This window comes from Eleutherodactylus coqui, chromosome 10, assembly GCF_035609145.1.
Source record: "Eleutherodactylus coqui strain aEleCoq1 chromosome 10, aEleCoq1.hap1, whole genome shotgun sequence".
In the NCBI taxonomy this organism is placed as follows: Eukaryota; Metazoa; Chordata; class Amphibia; order Anura; family Eleutherodactylidae; genus Eleutherodactylus; species Eleutherodactylus coqui.
In genome coordinates this window covers 61037910-61056478 of record NC_089846.1, presented here as the reverse complement: position 1 = coordinate 61056478, position 18569 = coordinate 61037910, and the positions used below count along the sequence as shown (strand labels likewise).

The 18569-nt window shown below is 47.0% G+C and overlaps 1 protein-coding gene across 6 annotated transcripts in view; it reads right to left on the bottom strand.

The window, feature by feature from the left end:
* The window catches only part of CCDC9 (coiled-coil domain containing 9), a 65407-nt gene extending 47498 nt beyond the window's left edge, over positions 1–17909 (bottom strand). For 3 of the 6 annotated variants that reach the window (XM_066581132.1, XM_066581137.1, XM_066581138.1), the window contains exons 1-11: positions 17865–17909; positions 15536–15581; positions 12389–12493; positions 10098–10241; positions 6033–6440; positions 5773–5856; positions 3884–4060; positions 3619–3800; positions 3480–3532; positions 1289–1406; positions 520–631 (exon numbers count right to left, since the gene is read on the bottom strand). In XM_066581132.1, the coding sequence (XP_066437229.1) occupies positions 520–631; positions 1289–1406; positions 3480–3532; positions 3619–3800; positions 3884–4060; positions 5773–5856; positions 6033–6440; positions 10098–10241; positions 12389–12493; positions 15536–15538 (1386 nt within the window). In that variant the 5' untranslated portion in view covers positions 15539–15581; positions 17865–17909. Of the gene's footprint in view, positions 1–519; positions 632–1288; positions 1407–3479; positions 3533–3618; positions 3801–3883; positions 4061–5772; positions 5857–6032; positions 6441–10097; positions 10242–12388; positions 12494–15535; positions 15582–17134; positions 17307–17782; positions 17805–17864 lie in introns of those variants that run through there. The other 3 variants (XM_066581135.1, XM_066581134.1, XM_066581133.1) reach the window with 3 other exon arrangements.
* Positions 17910–18569: the final 660 nt, after the last annotated feature.

Genomic DNA, 18569 nt, shown 5'->3' with positions numbered 1-18569 from the left:
CAGTCTATATGAAGCAGCAGTCGATCAAGCATGCTGCCGATCCAGTCAAAGTCTATGGGACTGATGGAAACAGCGAAGCATGAATGTGTAGGAGTCCTCCAGAAAAATAATGGCAACTTTGATGGCCTATCCTTAGGAGAAGAATTGTGGCTTCTCACTACAGTACTAGACATACATAGTGACAGACACACTTGAAATCCAGTCCCATTCACTATACCAGATCCAGCCACCCACATATAGGCATCACCATACCAGGGGTCACAGTGCTCCACGTATCTGTGGGGGTCTGTATCTGCTAATGTTTATTATCTACAGGGTAGATGCACATTATCGGATGCATCCTGCTTATAAATTGGAGCAGTTCTGATAAAAGCCAATATGGATGCAGTGTACGAGAGCCCATAAATCACAGAGGATAGGCCATCAATGTAACATACCTGACACAAAAATATCAACTGTTCTATACCGTGCATGCTTTACACTGCTGGACTTCTCTACCGTTGTGGGATAAGAACTTACTGCTTTCTCTACACAAGTCTCCTTCTCTTTTTCCTCTGTTAGAGGTTTGTACTTCTCATTTTCACCATCCTCCTCCTCCTCCTCCTCCACTTCCCACCGGCTATCATGCATGCTGCAAGAGAACAGAAAACATCCCGTTATACTCCGAGTGTACAACCATACAGCTCGCACAACCTTATACACACACAGGCTCATCTATATGAACAAACATGGAAAGGTTACGCCAACCCCCAAGACAACTGCATAAGAAGAAAATAGTGGAAATTCCTAATTATCAAAACAGCTCTATCTGTAAGCGGGATCTTATGTCTTAATATACCTGTAGCCATAATGCATGCCATTTATACACCAGCGAATACAGGCGGTCATAAATCAACCTCTTCTGACATCCTGAAGGCTGAATTCCCAGAGGACTGTCTGCTGCGGCACCAGCGTGCGTCTAACACAAAGCAGCTCTGATAATGGTGGATGAAGTAACTGCCTTATATACTGTAATGCAGTGCGGATTCATAAAATGTAAGCCTCTACTTAAGTGTGCGATACAATATCTAGTATATGAATGATTTAGGGTTGCATACGGACTGGTGGTCTGTATGAAAAAGTCATGGCATATCCTAATCATATTCGCCTCACGGACGAGAAATAGGACATGCCAATGTGCTGTCTCACATGAGTGGTACCCGAGTCTCTCGGCTACAACTCACACTTGCAGCTAATGTGCACCTAGACTTAGGATGGACATTTTTCTACACATTGAAGCAAGACCCACTTGTAAGGTTTTTTCACAGCCCGGCTTCTATTCTGATTCTTCCTTTGTGGTCTTTTAAGGCTCTCTGGAAGGAACTCTGCCATAGTGGGGGGTTTTGGAGCCCCTCGTTTTCCTTGGTCTGTCAGAAAAACAATCAAAGCATTAGATACAATCTAAACAACCCAACGTATCATTATCATCCTTCACAGATCTGCACCCCGTGATCATGGACAACTGCTTTAAAGGGGTTGTCCCGCGCCGAAACTGTTTTTTTTTTTTTTCAATAGGCCCCCCGTTCGGCGCGAGACAAACCCGATGCATGTGTTTAAAAAAAAAAACAAAACGGATAGTACTTACCGGAATCCCCGCGCTGCGGCGACTTCTTCCTTACCTTGCTAAGATGGCCGCCGGGATCTTCACCCAGGGTGGACCGCAGGTCTTCTCCCATGGTGCACCGTGGGCTCTGTGCGTTCCATTGCCGATTCCAGCCTCCTGATTGGCTGGAATCGGCACACGTGACGGGGCGGAGCTACGAGGAGCAGCTCTCCGGCACGAGCGGCCCCATTCACCAGGGAGAAGACCGGACTGCGCAAGCGCGTCTAATCGAGCGATTAGACGCTGAAATTAGACGGCTTCATGGAGACGGGGACGCTAGCAACGGAACAGGTAAGTGAATAACTTCTGTTTGGCTCATATTTAATGCACGATGTACATTACAAAGTGCATTAATATGGCCATACAGAAGTGTATACCCCCACTTGCTTTCGCGGGACAACCCCTTTAAGATTCTACAAGGTTTGGTTTTTTTCCCCCTCTCTAAAACAGCTTCCTCTGCCATAAAACAAAATAGTCATTCACTTGCCTCTCCCGCTGTGCCCCGTGGTGCTCTTCCGGGTAGCCCTTGTGATGTCACGTTTACAGCTTGTTTACGGGATATCACAGGCTGCTGCAGCCAATGAGAGCTTAGCAATCTAGCACGGAGCTCAGCCATTGGCTGCAGCAGCCTGTGACATCCCATAAACAGGTGGGACTGCAACCTGTGGAACGGAAGGGGGACCGTGAGATGCCGGGAGCGAGGAGTAGACGCCGATTTGTTGTTTTATGGCAAGGAGAGCTGTGTTTTACAGAAAAAAAAAAAAAAGAAAAACCACAATCTCAGACAACCCCTTTAAAAAAAAAAACCTGTCACAGACTAAGGCCGCCTGCAGACGAGCGGGTCGGATCCGACGGCGAGAATTCTCGCCGCGAGACCCGACCTGAGCGCCTGCAGAGACGAGCGCGTACTCACCCGCGCCCGGCGGCCCCGGCTCTTTCATGTGCCGGCTGCCGGCGCATGCGCAGACCGGAGCCGGCGGCCGGGTGAGTGACGTTTCTGTGCGAGGCTCTGCGAGCCCCGCACAAAAATAAAACATGCAGCTGTTTGTTTGCCGCGTGAGATTTCGCGCGGCCGTCTGCAGGCGGCCTAACAAGGGGAACAGACTGCATACCAGCATAGCCACGTCCTCACTGATTTAATCTCCCTTTTTGATAACAGGCTCCAAACGTAACAGGATTCAGCGCTAAAATAAAGATTGCAATAGAATCAACAGGGACGCGACTGTACCAGTATGCAGCCCATTGCCCTCATCAGAAGACAAACAATGTGTCTACCTTAAAATGATATATTCTAGATTTCCCCTCTTCTAGCAAGTTCTGTAACTTTCTAACGTACTGCTGTAAATCTTCACCGTTTTCAAGATCACTGCTTATTTTTAGCGATCGGAAACATTTTTTGCTTCAATGCAGAGCATGAAAACTTGTACCCCTGTGGGGCAAGTATTCCCTCCTAGAAGCAGCGACTGAAGTGGAAAACATGGTCCTCATGCACCAGGCTGCATATACCATACATGGGGGAAAACAAAACAAAAAAACAAACAAAAAAAAAACAAAAACAGGCCCTTCTGTCCTTGTGGTAAAATATAGCACAATAGGCAAGCCTTCTCTTTCAGGTGTCACTTGCAGTGGAGGCACCATACACTGTGCTCCATAGCAGCTTGCCATTTGCATAAGTCATTAAAGGCCCATGAACATAATCAGAACAGGTTTCCATCAACTGAATAAACATTTGCATTCAGTCCCAGCAGGTAGGGGTCTTGAAACGGGTGAGAAAAACTGAAACAGAGTTGCAGAACTTCCCACTATAGAGAGTCACATGCAGAAATGAAACAGTCACCTCTTCTGCCGACTGGTTCTTCCTCTACGTGGGGTGTAGCTCCCTCCTTAAACCTGTCAAGAAGAATAAAGCTTTAACACCTGAAGCCACTGGTTAATGACGATATGTTATGATGTGCACAATATGTTATAATGCATACATAGAATCGGTTTTCTCTGCGTCCCACTCTCTCCTCCACTGTCCGGTGGGCTTTCTGTGCCGGGCCAGTCTCTCCTGATCAATCTGGTCCCGCTCTTGTTTCCACCGTACATATTCTGCACGTTCTTTGCCAGTCATTGACATGGTCATATCCATTTGGTTCTTTCCTCCGGGTCTCCTCCCCTTTATATTAAAAATTGATAATGAGCACTTGGGATGACAAACGCTTGACAGTAAATAACGCTGTACATAAGCCAGACACGTACACTTACATGGCTCTCCTTTTCCCGGTCCATACCGGTCTTAACCTTCTCAAAATCAGCACCACCCCAGTTTCTATTGTGTCTGCGGCTTCCCTCCTTCCGGTCAACGTCTGCGATGGGGCCAGTTCTTCTGGGGTCATCAAGGAAGTTGCGGATGGGATTTTTCTCCCTCACTCCATCCTAAAAGAAACATTCAGTTGTACTAAAGAAAAATGTGTAACCATACAGGATAACCATACAGGATACAGTCAAACTGCGCAGCTTCATGCGGATTACTGCCAAGTGCTGGACTGCACCTGGACTAGCCATGGTTTCAAGTGGATTAAAGGCATCAATAGTTGATCGTCTGGGGTCCACCAATCAACATCGCTTCTTCTATTTTACACTTCCAGCTCAGCTGCAATGACAGCGCATCAGAGAATCAGCCGATTGGCAGGGATCCCGTGCGGCAGACCCCTGCTCATTAACTATTGACTACCTATCCTGAGGATAGATCATCCATAGTAAGTTCCTAGAAAACCCCTTTAACTGTAATCCACATGTCATTACTGAAGATTGGCTGCAGTATTGTACAAGGTGCTATTCCACAAGCACCATTAAAGGGGTTACTATAGTTATGTAAAGGGCATCTCAACAGATCCCACGTGGTGTAAAATGACAAAAGCAGCTGATACCTTCTTCTTCCCCATCCCCTGCCTACATCATCTTTACAGGCTGCAGTCAGCCTAAGCCATCCCCCAAAAAGCTGGTGCAGCCAAATGACAGTGCTCAGGATTAAGTCGTTGCAGGCTTACAGGATGTCACAGGTGGACTGCAGCCTGTAAAACACATATAGCGGAGACCCTGGAGCTGCCAGCAGGAGACGAGCAGAGAGGACAGTATCAGCCGCTTTCTTAGTTTATGCCACATGGAACCAATTGCCCTTTAAATGCTTCTGTATTAGCTCTAATCACTGTCAAGAAAACACAAGAGCTAGCGCTCATATAATGGTCTAAAGAGGACATAAGTGTTCCTAAAACTAGTTATTTAGATCTATATTTGACAATTGAAATGTTATTTTATATACAGAATTGGGGAAGGGGATGGGGGGGGTCTGAGAAGCTTATTGACATTTGCCAGTGACAACCAGCAGATTTTAGAGTCATTTGTAATATCTAATCAATATTTTACATTGTCCAGTTTCCATTCTATAAGTGGTCATCAATGTGGTCTCAAAATGACACCAGAGACCCTTTTACATGAGCCGATGATTGAGCATTATGAAAAAAGGTTTGGTGTTAGCCAGTAAAGTGTGATTATTCTCAGTGATGATGATTGAGCAAACACACACTTGTACAAATGCTTGTTCCCAATCATCTGCCCATGTAAAAATGTCAGCAGTCGTCAAACGAGCAATTGCTCATTTGACACCAGATTGCACCATAAATAAATAAATGCTTGCTTATGGGCAGCACATCTCATGTAAGTACCAGATGTGCTGCCAACAAATGCAATCTATATGGAGATGAGAGATCACATTAAATCATTCATCACCATACCATCTATGATCTGCTGCACGTGAATGGTAGTAATGAATGCCAACCAGCATGCTATATTGTTGACCAGCACTTAACGGGCATAAAGTCTACCTGTATAAAGTGAGATATCAGAAAGGGAGATAAATACCGGGGTTATGGTGCAACCTTCAGGAATAAACACAGAGTGGAAATTAACCTACCTGTGACACAAGTGGACAACTCCGATGAGTGCCAGAGAGAATGTGGTTACCTTCCGGCGCACATCTGAGCTGTCAACTTTTGTCACAATCGTGCAGCCCCAGCAGCAAAGCTCCATCTGCCCTACCCATGTAAATGGTCTCTTCGTAATGGGAAGGACACAGGCTGGTCGCTCACCCTTTGGCTTCTTTCATATTCTGCAATCTTCTCCATCTCCTCATTCATCTTCTCAATATTCTGCTTCCTCTTCTCTTCCCATTCCTAGAAGAAAAAGAAAAAAAAAAACAAAAACAAGACATTCTGAAAACTTTTATTCATATTTGCATCCTCCCACTCCGCCGGGCAGGACAGGTACGTGCACAGCAATTTATTTCTCACAAAGCCAACTTATTTTGCAGCATACAGACTGTCAGAAATAAGAAGCTAAATGTCAATACCTTAACTTTTCTATCAGGTGCTGCGATGCCATCCACCGGTCCTCCATGACCGCCGCCTCTACTTAACATGCCCCCGCCCCTTCCTGGGCTTCTTCCACCTCTCTCTGCTCCTCGGGAAGACGCTGACCATCGTTCTCCATGAGAATCGTCAGTAGGAGTCCTCGGACTTCTCCTGGGCATATCAGGGAGTTGACTCCTCCTCCCTCTTGTTGCCCTTTCAGATGGGTGACTGCCATCCTCTTCTACTTTGTACGGTTCCAGGTGTTGATCCGCTTGGGGTGTTCGCCCGCCTGAGGAAGGTCCTGTACGGCCGCTAATCCTCTGAGTGGGACTTCTATGAGAGGTTTCGGAGCGAGGAGAAGACTGCGAAGCTTTGGGCAACTTCCCATCATTTACTACTCTCTTCTCCTGAAGTAGAGAGAGACAACAAGTTGTGTAAGAAGGAAGAACTTTCCCACATTCCTGTCAGGTGGCATTTCAGGTCACGACAACATAAAAAGGACTGCCGAGGGAATAGAAATGCTACTTAAGTGGATAATTAGGTTACCAAAACTTAATAAGGGGCATGTTCATTTTTGCAATCAATTTTCAAGTGTATCCCCTGAAGCTCTGCTGACGGATACAAGAATTGCTTTTTCTACTCTTTCTGCAAATGCCTGACCGCTACATCTTAAATATCAGTAACCGTAACCTTGGAAAAATAAAGTTATGATGCAGCGTCAGGCAGCTGCCGCCATGGTAAACGGGATCATGGGTGCATCAAAACAGGATTTTTGTTACTTACTGTAAAATCCATTTCTCGGAGGGGGGGGGGGGGGGGGCAAGGGACCAAGAATTTATAAGATATATTTAAATCCCAACAAGGGCATACAATGGCATGACAATCTGATGCATTTCAACTGTCACAGCAGCTCTTGGCATTGCTATGACTATTCGGCTATGGGAGACAGAATGTAGCGACATAATGTACAAGGACGCCTTCCTAAGAGAAAATAATGTGGCCAATCATACTGTGTGATCCCACTATATATAATGTAGCAGTAATGTAACTGCGGTATGGAGGGTAGTACTGCTGCCACGTGGATACTATGTCACATAGGAATACAGATACAACTCCATGAAGAGTGAAAAGCAACCCTGTGATGGCAGAGAGAACTGCACAATGATGTCCCATATGAAAAGTAGCGGCAAAGCATTTCACACGTTGCATGGCGGCATTAATGTGGTTGATTGCGATTGAAATCCCACCTTACAGGATAGTCATAATACAATTGTTCCACCCAGTGATGGGGAGGGGGGTGTAAGAGGAGGTCTAAACTTTCAATTATCATGTAAGCAATCAGCTTGAGCAGCAATACCTTCTCCTATAGAGGGAGTGGAGCGGATAGCCAGCACTCACATACACCTCACATACACATCTGCATAACGATGTGAGATACAGATTCTGGCAGTAGTTCCTTCAGTCTGCCCGGGGGAGTAATAAAGGCAGTTTTATGTCTTTATTTACTGCATCAGCATAACAATCGCGTAGTCAAACAGCAATACAGCCTCACAGTATTACAGTTATTCCACCTATGAAAAGGGAGGTAATGCAAACGGACAAGGCACGCTATTACCGCGCAGTCATATCGGATACAGAGACTGATTACATGTAAGACATTTCTGTCAGGAGAAGAGGACCCGGTGGTGTGGTAGCTACATCTACCATCATGCCCCGAGTCCTCCGGTGTGACTGGTGAATGAGGGGGTAGGATGCCTAATGTACCTTTAGGGTTACCCCTCCTTATTATTCCACTATGGATGAAAATAAAGAGGCAGAGGTACACTTACTCCTACCATGGGAGATGGTAAAGAGGCGGACAATGGCCACCATAATTGTGTAGTCATGTCCAATACGGAAAATCACCGTACTACAATTACTCCTCCTAAGGAAGGGGTTAATGAGAATGAACACTGCTGCCATTACTCCTATAGACGAGAGTAGTGAGGCGGATGATGGTTGTCATTACTGTGCAGTCATGTTTGACAGGCAGTACCATATAAACCCTCCTATGAAAGAGGAGAGACTGGACAGACCAATCATCATAACTGCATAGTCATGTCTGATAGAGGTCTAGGGGCACATGATGAGAAGAAAAAAAAAAAAAAAAAAAAAATCACTGGTCAGAGCACACAGGGAATATGACAGTTTTGGGCACCGATACTCAAGAAGGACATATCAGAGCAGGTACAAAGGCGGGCAAAAGTAATAAATGGAATGGGCGTACTACAATACCCAGAGAGGTTATCAAATTTGGGGTAATTTAGTTTTAAAATAAAAAATTTAAAAAAAAAAAGCCGGCTGAGGTGCCACCTAATAACTATGTGCAACCTAATAACTCCCATCATCTGTTTATACCCAGGATTGTGGCTGTAACAAGGGGGCATCCTCTATGTCTGGAGGAAAAAAGGTTTCTACACCAACATAGGCAGGGGTTCTTTACTGTAAGAGCAGTGAGACACTGGAACTCTCTGCCTGAGGCTGCATTCAGGCGAACGTATATTGGCTCTGTTTTCGCGCCGATATACGTTGTCCTCGTGTGCAAGGGGGGGGGGGGGGGGGGGGGAGAGAATGGAAGAGCCAGGAGCAGGAACTGAGCTCCTGCCCCTCTGCACTATTTGCAATGAAAGGAGGCAGGACAAGGGCGGGGCTAAGGTCCGAGAATTAGCCCCCTCCCCCCCGTCCCGTCCCGCCTCTCCCCATTGCAAATAGTGCAGAGGGGCGGAGAGGGGGCGGGAGCTCAGTTCCTGCTCCTGGCTCTTCCATCCCCCCCCCCCCTGCACACCAGGACTACGTATATCGGCTCGGCGTGAAAACCGAGCCGATATACGTTCGTGTGAATGCAGCCTGAGGACGTGGGGATGGGGAACTCTATAAGAGTAACCAAGATGTTTTTTTTAGTGATACAATATCATGTGTTAGCACTAATTACTTAAGAAGGGTCGGTGATCCGGGGATTATTCCAATTGCCTGATTTGGAGTCAGGCAGGAATATTTTTCCCTAAAATGAGGAAAATTAGCTTCTACCTCATTGGGGGGGGGTTTTGCCTTCATCTGAATCAACATCGGGGGGTAATAGTTACAACTGGATAGACATATGTCTTTTTTCATCCTTCCATCCTATGTTACTATGCAGCATGCATTACCTGTGAGGAATCATGGTTGCTGTCCTGGTCTCCTTCATGCAGTTGTGGCGTTACAAGCCAGCTCCTGCGGCATCAGATACATGTGCTGGGAGGTTACCGGACTTATCTGCACACCCATCAGATGCCGCTTGTAACACGAGTCTGATGGAGACCAGCACCGCACCGGTGAGTCAACGCAGGTAGTGAACACTACAGCGTAACTTTATTTTTTCCTTTATGCTCCAAGGCTTATTTGAGAGCCATACATTTAGATAGTCATTACCATCCTATGGCATCTTCCTAAAGGATACTATACGTTTTGTGACAATACCAAATTGCATAGTTTTATAACACAATGTTACCAGCCTCGTACTCATAAATAACCTATTGTAGAAAATGTGCGGGGTCTTTCAGATTTGTATTAATTCTTGTAAAACTATAAAATGTACTGGCACATGTCTACATAGAGCATAGCCAAGTATGCCTTAAAGGGGTTGTCCCGCGGCAGCAAGTGGGTCTATACACTTCTCTATGGCCATATTAATGCACATTGTGGTTGAAAAAAAAAAAAACGTTTCGGCGCGGGACAACCCCTTTAACAGCTGGAAATATGGTCAAATAGCCTACAATGGATCCTGCACTAGGTACTGGCCCTGACTGTGCCACGACTAAGCAAGGGCGCCCTACAGTCACAAAGTTTAAATGTTGCAATTAGCGTTGAATGCAGCATTTAAAGTGTAAAATAGCGGAGATCAGATGTTCCTCTGATGTAAGCCATTACACCAGGCTGCAGAGGTGTATTACAACCTTTGAGTAGCTTGCTGTACTCTCCCCTTCTTACCTGCTACATGTACTACGGTATATAATGACTGGCCTATAAATCACATAGACAGATCTCACCCCAGCAGAAACATCAAGAGTGATGGAGAAATTCTCCTTCTCCTTCCGAGCTTTATCCGGCTCGCCATCCAGGTGCTTGGCTTTCCTTGGGGTGGTCACAGCAATTCCTTCTTGTTCGGCCATCCTGCGGTCCTCCTCGATCATCTGGGAATGAGAGACGGATACACGTAAGGAAGCTATAAGTGTATGCTGAAATAAAGCCAATGGGGCGTCAGGATCAATGGAATCATGACAGTTTTTTTTGGTGCCAGAGTCACAAAGCACCGAATAAAGGTTTTCCAGGACCCCAAAAAATGTTTCACACAGTGCGGCTTATTGAGAAGCAGGAACTCCACTTCTTCACTACACAGCATGCTGAGAGTTGTAGTTCTGCAACAGCTAGAGGACCACAGGTTACAGGCCACCGCACTAGTGCACAGCATGGAGCACTTCCTATGACTTTATGGGAAGTTAGCACATTGTAGGCATCTGAATCAGCCGCACCAAGATAAGGGTTGCTGGCAGCATCGGGGAATTATTGTTGGATTGTGTGAAACTGATCAATAACCGTTCAGTGTAAATACTGCGGGCAACTGAACGATGAACAAGTCATTTGCTCATCGTTCACTTTAGACAGGCATGAAAGTCAAATGACAATCGGCCAGTGTGAACAGGCAGTCATTCATCTATGAACAACTGCTTATTTACTATGAATGGTGGCGGGTGGAAGCCACGCCGCGCTTCCATTCAGTGAAAGATTGTCGCTCCTGTGTCAAATAACAGGAGCAATACTCACTGAGATGACCGTCAGGTGCTTAAGCATCCGACAGTTGTCCTGTGTAGAAAGAGCCCAAGATCAGCCATTGCTGAGAAATCGCCATCTTTCTGCGGGGTGCCTTATGCAAAGAGCAGTAAACTGCAATGGGTGTTGCTCTCGCTCAAACTGGTCCTGGGTTTCTGCTCTCAGCCCCCTCCAACCCATCCCCTTGCCCGATGACTGACAACTACAGCTCCCTTCAGCTTTTTTTTTTTTTTTTTTAAAGCCATGCCTTGGCGCATGGGCAGCGACTTTTTCCTGTTGAGGGTATGAGCCTAATTAATGTCCTTCACTTGCACTACTCTTTGCCACATAAGTTGTAGAAAGCTGTATGCGTCAATGATGAGGTAAGGGAATTAGATGGGGAGGACTTGCTGCAGAAGACCAGGGTCAGCTCAAACAAGAGGAACGCCCATCAAACAGTTTGCTGCTCATTTGCATACACCTTGTGCCATAGAAGAACTGTCATTTTTTCGTGATAGTGCCCAATAATTGCATGCCAACACTTGTCTTAGTGTCTACCCAAAAGGTGTGACTTTATAAAAATAGAAGAAAAAGACGAAATGGAGCAACCCCCGATGTGGAAAAGTCTGAAGTAAGGAACCTGGAGCTAAAGTAACAGGGACAGAATGGAGAAGACTTTTTTTTTTCCTCAGGAAGGTGCAGCCCACCCTATGAAACGTTCTGCCCATATGGTAAGGCCTCATGTCCGTGGCCCAAGTCCCCGTCTGCATCTGCACATATCTGTAGTGCAGAAGAAAGAAGACAAGCCAGGTGTTGCACGTGCGTAGTACAGATTTTTTTCCCCTAAATCTCCTGCTCTTACCGCGGTATCCGCGGCCTGTCCGCAATGTCAATTGGAGAGGGGCCGCAATTGGTTTCTACTTGTGTGAATGCAGAATCTTTTTTCCATAACGTGCTATGCAGGGTTATTGCTGCGGAGTACGGAGGTAGACACCCGCTCCGGATTCCGTAGCAAAAATCCGCCCGTGGACATAAGGCCTTAACGTAGGAAATCGCAGACAAATAAGATGAAAACCTGTGAATATGGCGCCACCTTCAGACAAAGATGACTGTCATAGGTTTTTGCCAAAAGAAATCTTAGTTTATTAATAAGACCAGCTTGTAAATGTGTTTCGAGGCATGTGACCCTCTTCCTCAGTACTTGCTGGGGATACATGTCCCTGACGGTGTAGATTAGAAAAAGTTCTTTCAGCGCTGATGACTGGGCTGACATCTGTGTGTCTACACCCAACCGGGACGTTCCATAAACTAATACGTGGACCCACATGCTCTGAGGGCACACGGGGTTGTGGGCATGTACTGCTCACCATTCTCGGCAAGATACATTAGAGTAGATGTTATTCTAGTGTATCTTTACGACAGTATCATCAGGATTATCTTCTTCCACCTAGAAGATAATTATGTACGCTCATTAATAAAGGCTTGGAGCTGCACACCCAGCGCCAGTTACATAACACCCAGAGAAAGCTACCTGGTGTCTCTTGACAAGAGCTTCATTCTTCTTCCGCAGAGCTTCAATCTTCCGGTCCAGCTCAGCGTCCTTCTCCTCTTTGGACTTCATGTCTAACACAGAAGCCTGGAACCACAAAGTCACCGCCATCATTTACCAAGAATACCACAGCCCAAACACTTCTTCCCTCAGGGTGGCTTTACATGGGACTATTATCAGAGGAATAATCACTCAAAAGTAGTCGCTGAAGTGTGCGAATTACTGTGTGCCTTTACACAGAGCGGTTCACTTTTTGTTCAAGTTCACCAACGCTGAACCAATTGTTGGGAGCCAAAATACCTCTCCCTGACTAGTTAGGGGGTGCGAGGTTCTTCGGCGGCGTGTATTTGATATTTCAACCCCTCCCCAACGCACGCTCATTGGTTGCCAAGTCTACTGACTGCACATAAATACGTGAGGTCTTCAAGTACCCACTCACTTCTTTGTGAGGCCACGACAAAACTAGCGAGAGGTCACAGGAGCGAGTCTTCTGTTGAAGACTCGCAGGGACTCTTCAGTTGAGGATCACTCACATATATTTGTGTTCTGCACAGTATTAACTAGGAGGACAAAATGTTAAAAAAAAAAAAAAAAAAAAAAGACTGGAGCTAGTCAGTAGTTGGTGGGAGGCACCCGCCGCTCCAGAGCACACCTTCATACAAAGCTGCTGGCAAGTTGTTGAAAGACAAGGATTACCTGTCTACACCAGACAATACGTCCGGGTCCCTCCCGCTGGTCTCCACAGTTCTGGCAATCTTCTATGCAGTTCTCAGCGCCGACAGAACATTGCTTGCTGGTAATGGGGTTTGTAAACCCCGCCTCCAGCTAGCAATTGCTCTGACTGGTTCTTGAGTGCCATGGCTCAGCCATTCAGAGCCAGTGCTCGATAAACCAATCACAGCTTGGAACTGCGGAGACCAGTAGGAGGGACCCAGACAGCGCCTGCTAGGTAAGTATAAGACATCCCCAAAAATAAGACCCAGTGCCTCTTTTGGGGCAAAAATTAATATAAGACAGGGTCTTCTTTTCGGGGAAGCATGGTATATTAAGAACGAAGGTACCTGTGCAGTACACACCAGATATACCGGGCTGTCTACTGTGCCAGCTGAAGCAGTGGGACTCATGGAAAAGGCGTTGACTCAATACATTAAGTATGTCCTCTTAGGGTATACAGACATTACAAATTGGGGTCCACAGCAGACTATGTCCCTCTATGAACCGAAGAGAAGGGTTTCTAATTAACCATTTCCATATGCCACATTTAGCATTAGCAGATAGGAGATCCACAAGCTAAAAGTACCTTCAGGGCTCATTCATACGGGCGTACTTGCGTTGGGTATTACACGTGTAATAGGCAGTGTTGAAACCCCATTGATTCGCATTTGGGCATTCAGACGTTTTCCACACACGTATTTATGTGAGTGACTAAAAGCGCAGCATGTCCTACTTTGGTCGCTATTATGGACCGAAATAAGGCAATAAAGTCAATTGGAGCACAAAAATAAGCCGTGAATACACAAATGATACAAGCGTATTTATGCATGAAATCAACGGGGCCTTCTATTGTTTTTCCAGCACGCAAAAAACACACAAGGAGTACACATTGTTTTGGACCGAAACCAAATACAGCAGTGTGAATGAGCCCTTACACCGAACAACTACTCAGATAGCTCCTCAACACAATTCGCTATTATTTACAGACGTTGGTTGTTTGGGTGCTTTTAAACTGAGTATTGATCAATTTCGCAGTCACCGAATGAAGAATTAAGAGCAGTTAGGCCTAAAGCCCACGGACGGTTTATCGCTGCGGGATTAGTCGTCAGAATCCCGCAGCAATAGCCATCCACAGGCATGCTATATTAACAGATTATTCCCCGCCCACGAGCAGACATTAACTGCGATTTTCCGCTCGCGGGGGGAGAATAGCAGCATGCTCTACTCATTGCGGAAAATCGCGCGGACAATGGAAGCCGTCCATCCCGTGATACTCCGCTCTGTGAGCACAGCGGAAGTATCGCGGGAAAATCGCTTCACCGCCGACTCATCATGTGCTGCACTGCACGTGTGCGCCGCACCGCCGGCAGAGACTCTCGACGTAGATCCGGAGAAGGGATTATGGGGTCTCTGGGGTGCGTCGGGTCTGATTCCGCTGTGAGATTTTGCAGGCGGAATCCGAGCTGGCTGTGGGCATGAGGCCTTACACAGCAGAAACATTCATAGACTCGGTAGGGGTGCGAGATATTTTTGGCAAGAGACGACAGCAGCAGCGAGTTCTTCATAGACCAGCAGGCACTGCTCAGTTGGGGATCGCTTGCACATATTTATGCATTTTCTGTGAACAATCAGCATTCAGCGGGAGGCAGAACAAGCGCTCACCTCCCTGCAGAGCTGTTGGCTGGTTGTTGGAAGACAACGATTACCTGTTTACACCAGACGATAATCAACCAACAACAATTTTTTTTTAGGTGTGATATAATAAAAGGACCACACACATGCCGCTTCTTAGCGCGGCATCCCGAGCGCTGCGCTAACCGCAGTACACCACTCCCATTGATTGGAACGCAGCATTTCTAACGCCACGATTTTTGAGTGCTGTCTGTTCTATTTTCACGTTTTAGGCCTTTATAACGCACCTCATCCGCCATCATGATGGGGTGCATTAAAATGGCGGTAAACATGCCATAATTGTGAGCGACGTTTTCTGAACGCATGTGTGAGAGTAGCCTAAGGCCTCCTGCCCACGGCCGGGTCAGATTCTGCCTGCAAAATATCACAGCGGAATCAGGCCCGACACCCCCCAGAGACCCCATACTCACCTCTCTGGATCCGCCGCGAGTGTCTCGTCCGGCGAGCCAGCGCAGTGCAGCGCATGCTCACACTGCAGAATATCATGGGACGGACGGCTTCCATTGACTGCAATGGAAGCAGTCTGTGTTTTTCCGCACAGAATAGAACATGCTGCGATTCTCCCCCACGACCGGAAAAACGCAGTTTATTTCCACTCGTGGGCAGGGGAGAATCGATTAACACAGCAGGCCAATGGCCGCGATTTCCGCAGCGATAATCCATCCGTGGACCTTCGGCCTAAGCTACAAACCCACAGAGTGCGAGAAGATATGCGGACATTACCATTGCTGCGAACAGGGGGCTGGGCAGTCTCAGCGGGATCTTCCTTCTGCAAGGCAAAAATGAGGAATAGTTACATGTCTGCCATTATTTCTAAACATGATAACACACGAGCGTTCTGAGAGTCGCCGCATTCCTGAATCCAAGCAGAAGAAAGACACTTCAGGGCAACTGAGCTTTCAAAAACTTGACATGTCGGACGTTTTCAGCTTTGGGGGTCTAGGTGCTGAACAGAGACCCACCGATCGGTTAAATGAAGGCGCAGAAGCACTTAGCCAGTCGCAGTGCCCAAGAAGTGGCGGATGAACTCCAAACCCTTCTATTAGGCCTCATGTGCACGACACGCGCGGATGCACTGCGAATCGTCATTAAAAGGATTTTTACGGCTTGCGGGAGATCACGGATTGCAATGTAATTACCCGAGCCACGCGGTGTATCGCTATCCCAGTCGCTGCATGCTGCTCTGCGGCACGGATCATGTGAGCAGCGCTGGCCAGTCAGAAAGCAGTCTAGTGCGTTAGTAGTCCAACACGCCGCGATGCACAGGGTGCTTGGAGTAGTCTGAAGATTGCAGCGGCCAATATGGAAAGGTGAAAATGGGGCCCAGAACCAGGGGCCTGCGGGATACTGACCCAGAAGACCAGCGGGAGATAATAGAACACCCTCTTAACCCTTTCAACAGAATTTTGTCTTGAGACCAAAGGGTAACTTTAAGGGGGTTGGCTACAGCGGTCAGATAGCAGCCAATCAGGAGCAGCCGCCCCCCCCAGAAATCACCACTGAGATGCTGGGAGCCGCCATGATGCCAGCAGAACAGTATGTGACCGCTACGGCCTCTGACTGTCAGGTCAGCTGGTAGCTGTTCTTAAATAAAGACCGCGCCGAAGAAATAAACCTGCGAGTCCGCTTCGTTACTTTTATTGTTTTAACACCATGGCAGCCATTTAAAGGGGGGGGGGAAATCATCCGCATCCAGAAAAGCCCTTTAACGCACAAATCCCATTGAAAAACTATCCAGCTGTGAACGAACCATTGAAAACAATGCATGCGCTCTATTCACTGCGCAACCCGCTGCATATTTACATTCATGTCAATGAGCCCTAAGGCTGCGTTCACATTTGGCGACTTTTGCTGCGTTTTTGAACCACATCAAAAAAAAATCCTTATTAAGAACCTTTTTTAAAGAAAAGGTAAAAAAAAAAAAAAAGCACAGTCCACGCAGTTTCTTCTTACAGGAGCAGTACAGCTGGTGAGATTGTTATAATTTGGCGCACACAGTCCGTGCGGAAATCAAATCCGGAGTGGATTTGGAATCCGCAGTGCGTGAATTATAGCAGCAGATTCGCGGTGCGGACTCCATCTTTCCAAATGAAGGGGTGACTTTGGCGCTGTGTGGTGTATATTACAGGGCTTTGGCAAATTCCACCTAATGCGAACACAACCCGAGGCTGCCGTCACACGAGCAGGAATCTTGCATTTGTTTTGTGCGTTGCGAGATGTACAGAATGCGTGCGAATACGAATTCCTCCCTTTCGAATGGAGTCACACAGGCAGCCAAATTATTTTTTTCCTTGCAAGGGGAAAAAAAATAAAAAAACTCACACCCTATTTTTTCATATCCCTCGGACCGTATCGGTGTTTGTTTTCAATAGGATAGTCAAACATATTGGGCGCCGTCTGACGTCTCCGCGATGCCAGGTCTCTCATTGATAGGAAACAATTACTGATCCTCCAACGGACATGAAACCAGCGCCAGAAGATCGCAAGTTCACAGAAGCGAGGCGATTTCACAAGTAAAACGCACGTTGACAAGCAAATTTCTCAGCCAAATATGGTGCCGGCCCGTATAAAGGTAGCTGTATACTTCTCACAGCAGAGGGTTTGCTGCAGTGTAGACAAGAACCACAGATGTAGACGGTATAACCAGAGATCTGCGCGGTCACGGAACGCTCTGCGCCAGATACACCTGCAGGGAAGGATTTGCATACAACAAGTATAAGGATTCCAGTCTGGAGCCGTCCATTCACTGACAGCAAGCAGGAATAGGGAGGAATGCAAAGTAGATGAGAAAGTTGCAGAACTGGTGACGTGGCCCCCTCTGGCGCCCCCCTGTGGACAGACAGTGTGGGTCATGGCTATCATGGGACTGCAAATAGAAAAACGCAGAGCAGGTGCGACAAACAGCTCCAGAGGCGACACATCAGCAGCTCCCGCAGTGCAACCTGCGCCACACGCATGAACGCCCCCTACCGTGCACCCCTGCACACAGCAGCACCACAACCCCCTGCAGCGGCTGTATACACCGGGCGCTACAAGGGTTAACCCCTCTCACCTACTTCGTCTTCCGGCTCCAGCAACATGCGTGTTCTTCTTTAAACCACGCACGGCGCAAAGGGCTGGGCTTCCAGTGACGTAACTACGCAACACCTCTTAAAACGCAACGTCGGCCATGTTTGTTGTGGGCGCAGAACTGGCAGTTTTTAATCTAGTTGCTGTTTATCATGAGGTGAGGCTGGTACAGGGGAGCAGCACCGCAGCGGTGCTAAGGAAGAACAGTAATACAAAAGGTGTGCAACTAATGGCTCTGCAACTGGTCATAAAACTACAACTCCCAGCATGCCATGGTAGGCATAGCCTGATGGGTATGCTGGGAATTGTAGTTTTTTCATAGCAGTCACAGAATTTAGGCCGCTAACACAATCCCCTTAGGGGCTGAAACTATTTTGACATTAAGGACCGCAGGGAATTTCTTGTGCTTTTGCATTGTCGCACTCAGAGAGGCGTTACTTTTTTTCCAAACATAGCTGGATGAGGGTATTAGCGGCACGGTGAATTGTATTTATCAATAGCCTTTAAGTATGGTGGTTCAAAGGTATGGAGACACCTGAATAAATGGAAACAGGTAGTTGGGAACGCCATCCTGTGTGTGGCATGTTGCTAAGGGGAAGGGGGCTAGCTGAAAGGGGAGGTGACCGACATGGTGGCCATTTTGAAAAAGCCATCTTGGAACCTAGTAAATATTTCTAAATGAGAGGAA